The 13,935-nt window shown below is 41.4% G+C and overlaps 1 protein-coding gene across 1 annotated transcript in view; it reads right to left on the reverse strand.

Annotated features, from left to right (window-relative positions):
• NPR3 (natriuretic peptide receptor 3) overlaps positions 1–13,935 on the reverse strand; it is a gene marked incomplete at its 5' end in the record, with an annotated part of 44,284 nt that overhangs the window by 11,730 nt on the left and 18,619 nt on the right. The window contains 2 exons of the mRNA XM_084225909.1: positions 2,589–2,683; positions 6,454–6,589. Of these exons, the coding sequence (XP_084082035.1) occupies positions 2,589–2,683; positions 6,454–6,589 (231 nt within the window). The remainder of the gene's footprint in view (positions 1–2,588; positions 2,684–6,453; positions 6,590–13,935) is intronic.

The following is a 13,935-nucleotide window of genomic DNA, read 5'->3' on the forward strand; positions in this document are numbered from 1 at the left end:
TCAAAGATGGAGACTTCACAATTTCTGCACCAATTATTCTGGAATTTAGCCAGCCTTACTGTCAGTTGCTTTCCTTAGCATGTAACATAAAATTCTTTTTTTGTAATTTTCCATCACTTGTTACCAAATTGTCAGTGGTCATAGGAACCCTTCCTTTTTGAAACACTGCTTTACATAGTCACAGGCTCTTATCTGATTCTACCCTCAGGCTTCTCTTCTACATAAATCCAGTTTATAAAAGCTTTTTAACCTTCTTCTATTTGTCCTACTCTCCCTGAGCTTTTATTCATTTTCTCCATAGTGACTTGAGTGCTCAGGATAGTCACCCAGCTTAAGCTAGACATAAGTCCTGACTGGGCATGAACAGACTCAGAGCAGCTCTGACCAGAAGGACTTGTGGGTGCTGGGGGTAAGAGACTGGTTTTTTTCATACTAATTCATAAAAGCACTTCAGAATTTCAGCCCTGTCTTCAGCACTTTCAAGATAACCTATGTGGAGTCTACCGCAGCAATATGTCTAAAAACACCTATGTACAGCAGCAGGACCATATATTGTGACACTGAAGTGGTCAGAAGCAATAGCAGAAGCACATCAATAGATCTATTTGTCCTCCCAAAAACAGATATTAATGCACTAGGTTTAGAACTCATGGATAGCCTCTTCAAATCTTTCACCTGAATTTCATTTTGAAGCCAATGACTTCAAAGAATGTTTGCTCTGCCTAAATACACAAAGGTATATTTTACACTAAATAAAGACACTTATTTCTCTCACAGCTGAAACTGGGATACAAATCCTTTGTAGAATGAATGTGTTCAACATTTGTCCAAAAATTAAGGCAAATCCAGTAAACTGGAAAAAATAGAGACCATTAGAGGCAGTATAATATTAGGAGATTGTTTAATTCATCAAGCAGGAGTGGGTGAGACCTCTACTAGCATGACTTACTAAATAAGAAAATAAGCAGAATGGTTTCAGAACAAAAAGCTAAAAGCAGGAGCCACATGGATTCAGATCAGAAGTAGGATATAGATTTTTGAAGACCAGGAGCGGTTGATTTGTGGAACAAATATTGAGGGCACCAGCAAGGCAGTCCTTTCAGTATCTCCAAACAAAAAATAAATGCCTGTTACAGCATAAGCTTTAGTCATGTATGAACTATGGAGCTCCATAAAGGTTAAGAATCCTGCCTGTGTCTAATACAGCAGAGGTCAAACTAGGAAATCCAGGTTTTCCTCTAGCTATAAATTCTGTGAATAGACCTGGGAAAACAGCTCTGCCCAAACACCCATCCATCTGTCACAGTTCAGCTGAGAAACATTCTCATACACACAAAAGAATCATCCGGATGAATAGAACAAGTTATCGAAGAAACAATGTTATTAGAGTGAGGCATGAAGGTAGAAATTATATGGCAGACAAAAGTAGTAAGTAATCATGTGTAAAATATTAATTACTTGTATATTTATGCACCTAATGAAGTAGAAGGAAATTCCACAATAAGTTAAAAGAATAAATGTAACATTCAAAAAATAGGTAGTTTAAATTGCAAGTGAAAGAGCAGTGGAAGGAATAGTAAGAGAGGGAAATTAAATTGATAAATGAGATAAAAAGCTACTGGGCTGAGCAAACAGAAGAAAGATAGATTGTTCACACCAAAGTTATCCCAACCATTTTTCACTCCTACTGCCCCTGGGAGTGTCAGCAGTTTACTGGTGTAGTTTTTCTATCACCTTTACACAAAAGACATCCTCACACTTTTAAAAGGGCTCCTTGAATTTTTCTCTGCTGCAGTACCAACAACAATGTAACTTCACTGGACTCAAAACTACACATTGAAATGTCCAGCTCAGATATTGCTACTTTTGGTTTGAGCTTGTTGAAATCAGGGAGACCAGCAAAGCTGAGGCTGATGCTGATTTTCCACTAACAAATGCATCCACCGCAGGGGGACTTAGGGCACTGCATGTACTCAGCCCAGACGTGTTATTCTCTGTGTGCAGCTGGTGCTGTCTCTCACACCTTTTCACAGTCCATCTCTCCCAATATTTCTACATCCAGTGGCATAACCTATCTGGTACATATGGAGCATCTGATTAAAATGTTTCTTAAACACTGAAAAGAAGGCACTCAGGAATGTCCGCCTGACCATCAAGGCAGGCAAGGTCTGCACTCCTGCTTGTGGCTGACCACAGCATAAGATTTAAATACCTGCACTTGCTGTGTTAACACATCAGCACAACTTGTGCATCCCTGTAAGATTAATCTTTCATCCCAACATTAAATAAAAAGTTTTGCTCATTTTTAAACAATAATTCCTCATATTCAAAATTTGCGGTGCTTAGCCAAGCAGCTTTTGAGAATTCAATCTTTAGCTAAAGGCTAGCATCATGTGAAGTTGTACTGTTAAAGAAAAGAAGGAAGTTTAAAAAACAAATTATAACTACTTCGAGATAGCTATTTTCAGAAGGGATTTGGTCTTTAAGTTGATAAGATTAAGCCACCAAGTAAAGAGATGATATCATGTTACTTTACACTGAATTACTAATTCATCAGTGGCCAATTGCAATCGTGTTTATTTCCTTACCTCCTGTGTGCCTGCCTCCGGGTCTGTCATTCCAATCACAGAGAAATCCCCATATCTGTCTCCATTGGCATCAATGGACACCTGCCCTGCAATGCCTAAAGAATGGCATGTGAGGAATCAGAAGATTAATTAGTTAAAATATTGAGCCTTTCCAAGCAAAACATGAAAACAGTGGACAGGTTTTTACAGACCGATATGACAGGAAATCTCATCAGTCTCCCTGCATTTTTGTTGGCATTCCAGAAGAAATTGTAATTTCATCTCAGTGTCTGCATTCCTGAATTCTTAACATTTCTTTTTAAATATTAAACGTGTGAAACTGGAGAATACGTGAGAAAAATCGAATCCAAAACCAAGCATGTAGGATTACAACACAAATACATTTAACGTGAATTATTTACAGAGAGCCTATTCCCGAAATATCTGATGATGCCTCATTGAAGAGAGTCCAGCTCGTATGCTGCAGTGGACACAGAGGCAGAGGCGTAGTTCCCACAGGCTGAAGGGGCTGCTGCACCCATATAACCAGTCCAATGCTGATCCCACCTAATGGGACACTGGAGATGGCATGGCCAAGGGCACCACCTGCACTCCATATGCACTAAGCCCTGCGTTCATCTACTTCAGATTAACAACGTAATATGCACAGTTTGCTTTATAAATCTTAGAGCCCCATTCCACTTTCCTGTTTCACAATTTCTGGAAAGCTTTGGGGAAACTGGGACTCATTGATTCATAGGATATGTCAAGTTTGAAGGGGCTTTTGAGATGTTGAGCCCAACCTCCAGCTCAGAGCAGAGTCCCCCAAGAGAATGCCCAAGGTTTTATCTGCTCTCCAAAATCTCCAAGGACTGAAACTGCACAGCCTCACTGGGGCAACTTGTTTGATCTGCCATGGGAAATGAACACATCCTTGGATTCAATCTAGACTTCTTTTTACATGTATGTCCTTGTGTACAAAAAGCTTGGCTTCAAATTCTCAAGGTGCAAGTCAAACAGGTTCTTAAAATCCATCAAACAATACTAATTAACTATGGTGAAGACGTCTTAAGACTACTGATACACTTTTTCACCTCAGATATGCCCAAATGTGGTCCTCCACTGCCTGACACCGAACACAGCCAATTACACCCAAGCAAGGCAAACAGGTATCATTGTACATCCATGTTACACCACATGCATGCCTAGAGCAGGCACAAAGCCATGGAGATTCAGCCTCTCGGTGCCAGTCAGAAAAGAGAGGTCTGATATTCAAAGTATAAATTTCCTCCAACATGCCCAGTGATAGTGAGTGTGCAACAGACTTAACACACCTCCATTTATTCTGTACCTGTTCAGATTTAGTGAGGTCAGGAACATTTCAGCTTGCTGTGGTTTTCAAAATACGTAGTGGTAATCGAAGATTATTGTCAAGCACCTATTTCATTACAACAACAGAGTAACGAAGCCATGGTCAATTCAATTACTGCAGGGAAATCAAATGGGTGTAACAAGCACCTGGCTGTGAGACACTGAAAGAAGAGGCCACTCTGAAGAACTGTGATGTCCCCATTTACACATCAGTTTGGATTCTGGATCTGACAGGAGGTACTAATTGGAACAGATACTTTTGTGACCTAAGAAAACCATAACTCTGTTTTTGCGAAGAGGTACTAGAATTGAAACCTGGCGTTCCTGTGGGATTTTTTTTCAGAAAAGATTAATTTTTCAATTTTTCATCTGAATCAGAAATACAAATTTTAAAAGTTGCCATTTTCTGCAGTTTTCTCAAGTAACAGAGGTAGGAAATTTTGAAACAACCTTAATGAAGAATTGCATTTGCATGAAGGTGGAATGATTTTATCTCAACTTTCTTTCTGTTTTTTTACGTGAGATACCTACCTACAAAAAAATTTTGCTACTTACCCAGAGGAAATGCCAATGAATAGCAAATACTCTCCACCAGAGGTGCCCTGAAGTTATACCATGCTGTCTTTAACACTAAGAAATCCTTTGATCACCTCGGCCTTATCCCTTCCTAAGCCCATAATGTCTGTGCAGCTGTGCCAGGCAGCTGGAATTCTGCAGGAAGCAGCATCTACATTCTGTTGGGAGTCCTGATAAATCACAGCAGGCTGTAAAATGAGGTGCCAAGACAATCAGATATCTACTTGTCAGAAGTTAAATTAAAGTCATTAGTGAAAGTGGATTTCTCATTATCAAGGCCTGCCAAAGTCAAAGGGAACTACAAAGCTTCAGTCCTGCAGCAGAACCTGATGGGTGTGCATGAACTGTGCTCTCTGATGCTGCATCCACTGCAAAGAGGGGGTCACAGGCAAAATAAAGGGACATGATCTTCCTTAAGGGACTGGACTTCAAGACACTGAGTTAAAGGCCTCTTTCAACATCAATTTTATGTCCAGCAAAGTACTGCCACAGGGAGGAAAAGGCATATGGCTTACAAGAACTGTGACCAACTGCACCCTCAGCTGCAGCCCAAGCTACGTTTTCAGAATAGGTGGAACAGGTCAGCCACCAGCAACAATCTGGTTTTCATAGGTGGGGGAAGAGAACATTGTTTCCTCCTCCCAGGTTTTACAAGCAAGGTGTGAGAACCAGCCATGTAGCCCACGTGGAGTACATGTACTACAAAGGAAGCATGGGCACACCAGCTGGTGGTTACCTGGAGCACAGGAAGAAGAGCAAGCACAAGCTGTGCTGGGGCATCTGATCATGCACAGCACAATCAGAGAGGCAAATCCTTAGACACCAGATTCCCTTCCTTTTAAAACAGAGTGTTTTGGGGAGCCGCAGATATGAAGAGATAGAGTGGGATTCCAAGCACAACCCACAGATGGTGCAGGGCTGCTTATGGGATGATTGCAACCAGCATATTTTAAAGCAATCCCTTGCTTTAAAGTGCTTAAGTGCTCCCTTAAGCTGCCCTGAGTATTCTTTTGCCTCATGTTCACACCAAAATTTGAGAACAGAAAATTGGTTTGGAGCTGCAGCCCTTCTTGCCTTCCTACTATGTCCAATGTGTTCTTAGAGCTGAGAACCTGGCCACTGAGGTTTTTCTTACACATTCAGATGAATCATTCACTTCTTATCTAGGGGAAATGTTTCCTTCTCTCAGGCATTTCCACAGGAAATCTTGCCAGTCCTACATCAAATGATTGGACTATCATATGAGATGGATGGAAATATTTTAAAGAGATGACAGATGAAATCAATAATCTTCAGTTTCTTTTTTACAATTCTTACCTGGCAAAAGCATCTGCATTGCTTTGCATCAGAAAGGTGACACACAAGTGCCAGTTCCACTGCAGAATTGCAGCTCGATGATTAGGCACAGAAAGGCACAGTGGTGTTCAGCTGCTGCCTCTGAGACAACACACACAGCTCCTGAAAGGAGGCTGGGGGAAACCCTTCTAGGGCCCAAAGGAATCCCATTGAGAAACACAAAATAACCCAAACCCTGGCACCTGCTTGCGTCTATCCATTCCCAGGCTTTCAAGATAAAAAAGTGAAATGGAAAAAATGAGGCAATCTGAGAGCTAATAGATGAACATGAGCAAAGTGAGAAGCTGTAATCTTTTCAAAAACAAAGAAGGAGCCTGAGAAAATTATTGGTATTTCTTTACAACATCAGAGAGGGTCATTAAATTGTTAAGAATTTTTTAAACTGAGTCAAGACCTCAACAGCTGATGCACAAAAAAGACAGACTGGTGAGATATGTGAGCCAGCCTTAAAGATGCACATGGTTTCACATGTTTTTGCTTTCCTCTCTCTTAGGAGTGGAATAGGCATGGCTCTTTACTTTGCACAGAACAAAGACCTGAAGGTTTTTTATTCTGACAGCTGGAATTCCATATTAACTCTTACCTTCATATGTTCTGTTCCGAGTTTGTTGAACAATTTTTTCCCCATCTTTCTTACTGAAACCGATCTTCAGGACTTCCTGTAAAGCTAGAGCATAAAGAAGAATAGCATCATGGAATCCTTCCACAAACATGTTCACCTAAAGAAAAAGAAGAAGAAAAAAAAAAAACAATGGCAATTGACACATAACAACATTTTTCTTTCCTAGGCAATTGATTGACTAGAGAGAATCTACAAATTAACCAAAGTGACTAATTTGGAGAGTTACTTTCTCAGCTGCTGGAACAGAAAGGAATATATCTCAAAAAAACCTCAGGGGAACAACAGGAACTTCTGACCCATTTTTAAAAACAGTTAACCACTATCTGCTATTCTGGACATTCATAATGTTGTGTCTGAATAGCTCTGCAGATAGGGGTGAAATTTGCAGATCCCAGTTCCCATGCCCAGAAGCACAAATTCTGCACTTGACCATGTGAGATTCTGTTAAGTGCTGAGTACCCTCATCCCAGAGCAGCAAGTATAACCCCTGCCCTCTGCACAGGGGACTTAGCCCCTCTCAGAACTGGGAAGTATGTTCTCTCATGATTTTTTTTGGAGAGCACAACTGGTGGATTTGCTTGTTTAATGATTACCACTTCCACTTCTGGCCCTTGTTCAGGCAAGCATCTCTCCACTAGCAAATGAGCAATGGAGAAAACTACTTACTATCTCCAGTAATGTGTTCTCTGGAACTGCCAGGAGAACCTTTTCCTGTCCTTTCTAGTTTTCTTAGTAAGTTACATGAAACAAATGAAATAACCCTAATAACCCCTACTCTGCTTTATAGCCCTAACACAAAAGAAGATTGCTGCCTGTGAGCCTTTGTAGGCAACCTACAGCTTTTGGTTTGTGAGTTACATAAACAGTGAACACCTGAGGGCTGCATAAACATCACAAGTTTGCTCTCAGGAGCCTGACGTGCTTCAGTGGTGAAGGAGTAATAATTTCAGGAGTGGAGTTCAGATGGAGACCCATCAGCAGAAGCTGATGCAGAGTGGCCAGAGCAGCACAGGTATAACACATTGCACATTGCTTCTGCAGGCAGCAATGCACATTTCAGACGTGCAATGTACTCACTAAATGCACAGTAATTCAGAATGAATTATCTTTTCAGCTGCAACAAAAGATGTTCCCATCCACCCAGAGTTTCACTACAATAAAAAAACCTCCTAACATCCTAGCAAAGGTGTACCCACATTATGGGGTCTCTTACAGCCACTTCCAGTGAACCATTCACCTCTACAAATACTCTCCTGGACAGAAGTAACATTTAGGTTATCTTCCACTTCAGCGTATCTGAACAATTTAAAATGCCAGTAAATGAAGTGCTACCCTAACTCTCACAGGTTTAGCTGGACATTAAAAAAGTTACAAGACAAAACATGTGGCCAGTTAACTAAATAACTGTTCCACAGATAAGAAGTATTACATAGTTGATTGGCTAAGCAGAACTAATCAAACCCTGATAGTGTAATTACATCCAAGACATTCCTTCACTCTTAAAGCAGCTGCCAACAGTAAGGAGAATTTTGGAATTATTTACTGATAATATAAAAGTTTACATTGCTCTGACATTTAAAAGTGGATTTTCAGTACTCCAACCTATGCTGCAGTTGAATGTGTCACATTCATCACAGGGAAGAGCTCATGGTGCTACAGGAGGGGCAGAACAGCTCAGTTCACTCTGAACTTAGTCACTGACTAAAGGGCAGCTGCAGTTATTCTGAACTAAAGAGAAAGACTGAGAGAAGAGGTAAAAGTCAGGCTTTTGGTGGAATAAAAAGAACTGATGGACAGATGGCATACTGAGACAGGCTTTGCCAGCAGGGGCTTTAACTTTTCAGAATTTAAAATACCCAACCAAACCAAGAAACCACAAACCTCAACAACTGCTTCGTGTGCCAATTTTAGAGTCCAAGTGGCCTGTGGAAGATCAAACTTCAGCTTTCTTAATGTGACATTCTTTCTCTCAGGAGAGAAATTAGACTATCCAGTAGCTATACCCCCCTGCTGGCTGATTTACAGTTTGTGGCTGGCATTTGTTTCAAGGAAAGCTATTTGTCACTTCTTTTGTCCATGGCAGAGACCTCTCAGTGTAACACAGCAACCTTCAGAATCCATTTTGTCAGCTAATTTGCTCAACCTGAAATCTACTTATGCCACCAGCCTGAAAACCCTTCTGTAGACACTGCAGATTTGCCAGATAAGCTGTGTCAAAACTCACTTGGCAGTTTGGGAGGTTACTGCCACAGCGTCTTGCCAAAGCTCCACTTGCCAAAACCCCTTACATTACGTGTGAAAAACCACACTAAAAATCGTCAGAAAGTCATTTATGGCACTGCTCAGTTTCTCACACACAAACCCCAGCATTTTATCTCATGTTCTCAAAGAAGTCGAAACTATGGATAATTTATGCCATTCAAAATCTTTTGAAAGAGTTGTAATTACTGTTTGCAGATGGGATTGCATTTACACTCCCCAGCCAAACCATATGCTGGCCACACCTGAGACTTTTCACATTAACCAAGGAACACCTTTAAGCAGCAGTTCTTGAAAGGTGATTCAGGATTCCATGAAGGGAATAAGGCTTTCCTGCATATCATCTTGTTCAATCATTTGTAAGTTGCCATAATTCCACACAGACCACAGGTTGCATGATGTGTAGGACTGAGGAATATTAAAACGTAAAGTAACATCTGCAAAGATTTTTGAAGGGTTTGCTCTTTGCTTCAGGAAAAGCATTAAAAAGGGCTATACTAAGAAGTTTATATTCCAGGAATGCTTCCAATAGGAATGAGAGTAACTGTGAGGATGTCTTCACAGGCTGCTTGATGGTGTCCATGGTAATTAATAATGTGTCAATTCAACCTTAGACACCTGCAGGATAAAAACTGAACAGAGAATAAAATCTATTAAAGGCCCACTAACCTTATAGGTAGTTAAAAGTTCTTTTAGTTGAGCTCTAAGACAAAGCAGAGTCTTTTTATTGTAGTGTTTTCCATTTTCATTTAAGAGGCCTTTTAATTACAGCTGCGAGCAGAGCCCCAAAAGCTGTGATCACAATTTGCATGTCAGAGCTATTGAAATGTGGCTGTCCAGGGCCACCCCCCTCAACATGGCAGCAATGCCACTGGCAGCAGAGAAGCTGCCAGGTTTGCTGAATGTCTTTGGAGGTTGCAGTACAAATATGTGGAAACCTCTTTCTGAGCGATCTTCTGTATTACTTCCACATCCTGTTTTAATACCATACACCCAAAAAGCAAGTATGCCAGCTGCATAGGTGAATAAGACATATACCCCTTTTAACTTCCTGCCTTTCTACCCTAATTAATCATCTTCTATCAGAAAAAAGAAAGCAACCAAAACCCAACCACCCCTGTCAGTGGAAATCTCATGCATAAATTTTACCCAGTTCGAAGTTATAGTTCCCCAAGCAGCTATATTGTGACCGCACTGTTCATATATACCAAGGTGTTAACAGCATACACAGCAATGCAAAATACTACCGATGTGGAAGGCAGCCAGGATACAGCTATGCAGGGCCCATAATTTTCCATATCCTGCCTACTGACTGTAAAATGAGATTATTCTCCTCCATCTGGAACTGCCCAGCTCTGAATCACCGCAATTACAGCAATTCGTACCACTTCCATGCTTAGTGGGGAGCATCAGCATCATCACTTTTTTTCTATTGAAAAGGCAAACAACATCTCCCACACTTGGTCTCTGCATCTACTTTCCAGTACATCCGTAGTGATATTCAAGCTGTCAAACTGTGGTTTCAGCCCCAACCAGCAAGGACCCTAGGGAACTGCAGGGGGCTGCACCCAAACATTTCGCAAAAATCTTACCAATTTGTGTATCTGATGTAATGCTCCTACTTCTCAGACTGTTACAATGTATCTCAATAAAAGTATTTTTCTAAGCAGTTGCAATTTAACTGTCAGCTCTCCCCTTTTAATCCTCCTTCACCAAGCCAATTACAATTATTGTCCCTTCTTTATGAGTGTTTCTAAGAAGCCATGACATAACTAACTTCTCTCACATGCATTCTTGACACGTATCTTGGGTTGTCTTCTGCTGAGTCACTATCCAGCACTACTCACTTAACTCTGCAGCAGGGATTTCTTTCTTTAATACCATTTGTTGAAGCTGCATATTCCCTTCAGGACACTGCCACAGCCCATGCTGTTTTAAGTACTTATTTAGTCCTGAGATGGGCAGGGGTGTTCAGCAGTTCTTTGATGAGTTGCCACAACCTTGCCCTGTGCAGCACAAATATAGAACAAAGTGCTCATGATTCCCATACAATAGAAGATCAAAATACAGAAAGGATTCATGTTAAATTGTTTCTAAGTTAAAATATCATTATTACATATTGATTTTGGGCTAAACTTCTAGTTTACATAATCCCAGTGAGAAACTCTAGGTAGAACTGACATGCAGATTGAGAACATGAAGCTGTGGAAAGAATATTCTTACGCCTGATCATCACCTGAAAAAAGGAGAAGTGCATTTCAAACCACGTGTAGTTGCAGCTCATGTCTAGTTCCAGCTTTGCAGTAATGCATTAGTCCTACTACCCAAACACTACCACGTATCATTCTGCATGCTACCAACCCAACAAAATTATCAAAGTTTTCACTAACCCACCCTCCATCTCCTCAGATCCTCACAGGGTTTCTTCATTTGATTATGCAACAGAAACTCATGGAGCTCCTGAATCATCTATGGATAACAGCTGGGTAATGCTACCATGCACTTGGACTGGCATTTCAAGGACTCCCAAGCAAAGCCACGGGATACACCAATAGTCAGCTGCCATAAACAGCATGTCTTGGGTGCCTACAGACAGGGATGCATCCCTGTGGAAACAAAGCAGGAACTGGAAAGGAGAATAAAGCTAAAAGACAGCTAATCAAATCTGTATGTTTAGATGCTTAATACTAAAAATACAGACTGTTTCCTTGGACAACCATACTGCTCCCCTACTGGACCACAGTGCTTCAAACAAACAAGAAGAAAAAGGAAAAAATAACAGAAACACATGCTTTCTCCTGAGAAGGCAATTTCCACAATATTTAATTAAAAACTAAAAAAGAATATGTGGCATTACACCAAATTATGAGCAACACAGCCATAGCCAAGGAGAGCCTCACACTCTATTCACTGATATCCAGTCTCTATAAATACATAAATGGGCACCTGCTCAAGAAGATGAGGCCAGGGCTCAGGACTTGGTTTTCTAAAGATATATCCAAACTCACTTTATTATTGGGGACTGGAACTCACATCTCCCCCTAGGAGAAGGAAGAGCATAACAGTAAAACCTTGTGCATATCTGAAGAGAGATTTATTCAAGTACTGTTGCATCCATTTCATGTTTCACAGGGAGACAGTGTTTATGTGGAAACCCATAAGAGATTTTTCTTATAGGGGAGCACGTGACTTTATTAGTGGGATTCTGCAGGCTAAGGCTTATACTCCACTCTAAAATTTATAGCTTAAAAATTCACCACTGCAGTTGAACAAGACCTCACTTCCCTTTAAGGAGGCTTCTTCCAACAAGGCTGCCTGCTTGTGTTCATCTCCTTGACAGCATTCCCTGGAGCAGCAGTGATGCTGAGAGCAGAGGAGATGAGGTGTGTGCTCCACCCAAGCACTCTGCACACCAAGCAATGCGTCCCTGGCATGAGGGATTTGCCACTGAAGCCCACCTTTAGAGAGTCTTGGGCACAAGCACTGTTTGCAGCTCATCAGCCACCCACCTCCACCATGAAAGATCCTGCATGCACCATTTGAGAGATTAGATTACAGCGAGACCTCTGCTTTTTTCTGCACTTCCTGTTTGATTTGGACACAAAGATGCTGTGCTGCAATTAAACTCATTTCTTCAAGGGTGAGACCATGCCTCTGCCTGCCTGCACTGTTCAGCTGGTACATGAGCTGATGTGCACTCCAGGCATGCCAAACCACTGCTTTGTTCCACTCAGACAAGAGGATGCTTATTCCAACAGGACTGCAGTACCACTAGGGACAAACTCCAGTCCACTTTAAAGCCAACTGTGGACCAAAAGCCAGCCCTTTGTTCCAAGAAAAGGTCTGTTGAAATAAAATAAATTAACAAGAAGAAAATGAAAGTGAATTAACAAACTACAGCAGTATCTGTCATTTACTTAAAAAAGGCAGCCAAACCCAGGGACTTAAGGGTATTTGTCAGTGAAGGTCATTTTCTTGCTATGGAAAGAAAACTAATCACAAAGCCAGCTCCTTTGCTATTGTATCTCATCTCATTCTTCAAGCCTTCTTCCTTGTTTTTCTTAATATCCCATTCTTGAACAACTAATAGATTTACCCACAATCATCTGGCTGGGGCAGCCACAAGTTGTTCTATTGTCTCAATGGTGAACTGAAGCAAAAATCTTTTCAGTCCTAGCCTACAGGGCAGCTGTACTGTGAAATATCAGCTAAAACATGTCAGGCTACAGTGGCAACTGAGACACAAAGGTGGGGAAAAAACCTTCCACCCCACTGCCTGCAAAAGCTGCCCGTTCTTTGTTTATTGCTTACAACCCTCTCCTGTGGTTATCTAAAAAATAGCTGTAAAGCCCCAGTGCTTGCTGCTAACAGGCTGGGCAGAAATTTCCAGCTACAGCCAAGATGAGTTCCTTCCATTGAACACAGGAAGAAGAACTGTCACCTCAGCAGAGTCAGAACCTCACCCACAGTCAGTTCACATCAAGGGGCTCTGACTTCTGCACTCAACCCACAGCCCTACAGCACTGGGCTCTCAGACTCTGCCCAGACCCCCACTGGCATGGCCAAAGCAGGGGCAGGCTGAGCTGAGAACTGCCCTGCTCCAGGCAGGAACAGGATGCTCTTCTAGACCAGATTTTCCCCCTGAAAACCCGTGTGGGATTTATTTCTGGCTCTATCCATTGTGTTGTCTGATTCCTTTTGCAAACTGCTACCAGTCACTTCACCCCTCTGTGGTTTTGGCTCCTGCACTACCTTTAAATGCTGCCCTTAAAGGGGCACAACTGATGTATCCAAGGAGCAGAACTGTTTTGTACCAAAACTCACCTACCTACAGAACAACCAATTTAGAGGAATTTCTCCTTTATGTATGATTTACACACATACTATTAGCTTAATAATTTAGCTCTAAAGGGCTCCGGGCCACCTATGAAGGGAAAAGGACAGAATCACAGAATACATTACTGTGCTCCTGCAGCTAAGGTGAAATATCCCATGTTTATACTACATCCCTAACATCAGATAAACAGCTAATGCAAAGGATCTCTAGCACATAGCACTGTACTGTGACTGCCTGAATACTGAACAGATCTTAACCATAGAAGGTACAGCTGTCATTTATAAAATTAACCTTCCTACTTTTTTAGGATTTCCTGCCTGCTAACAAACTATGTGGCCATTCACATG

The sequence above is a fragment of the Fringilla coelebs genome, assembly GCF_963513975.1.
Source record: "Fringilla coelebs genome assembly, chromosome: Z".
Classification (NCBI taxonomy): Eukaryota; Metazoa; Chordata; class Aves; order Passeriformes; family Fringillidae; genus Fringilla; species Fringilla coelebs.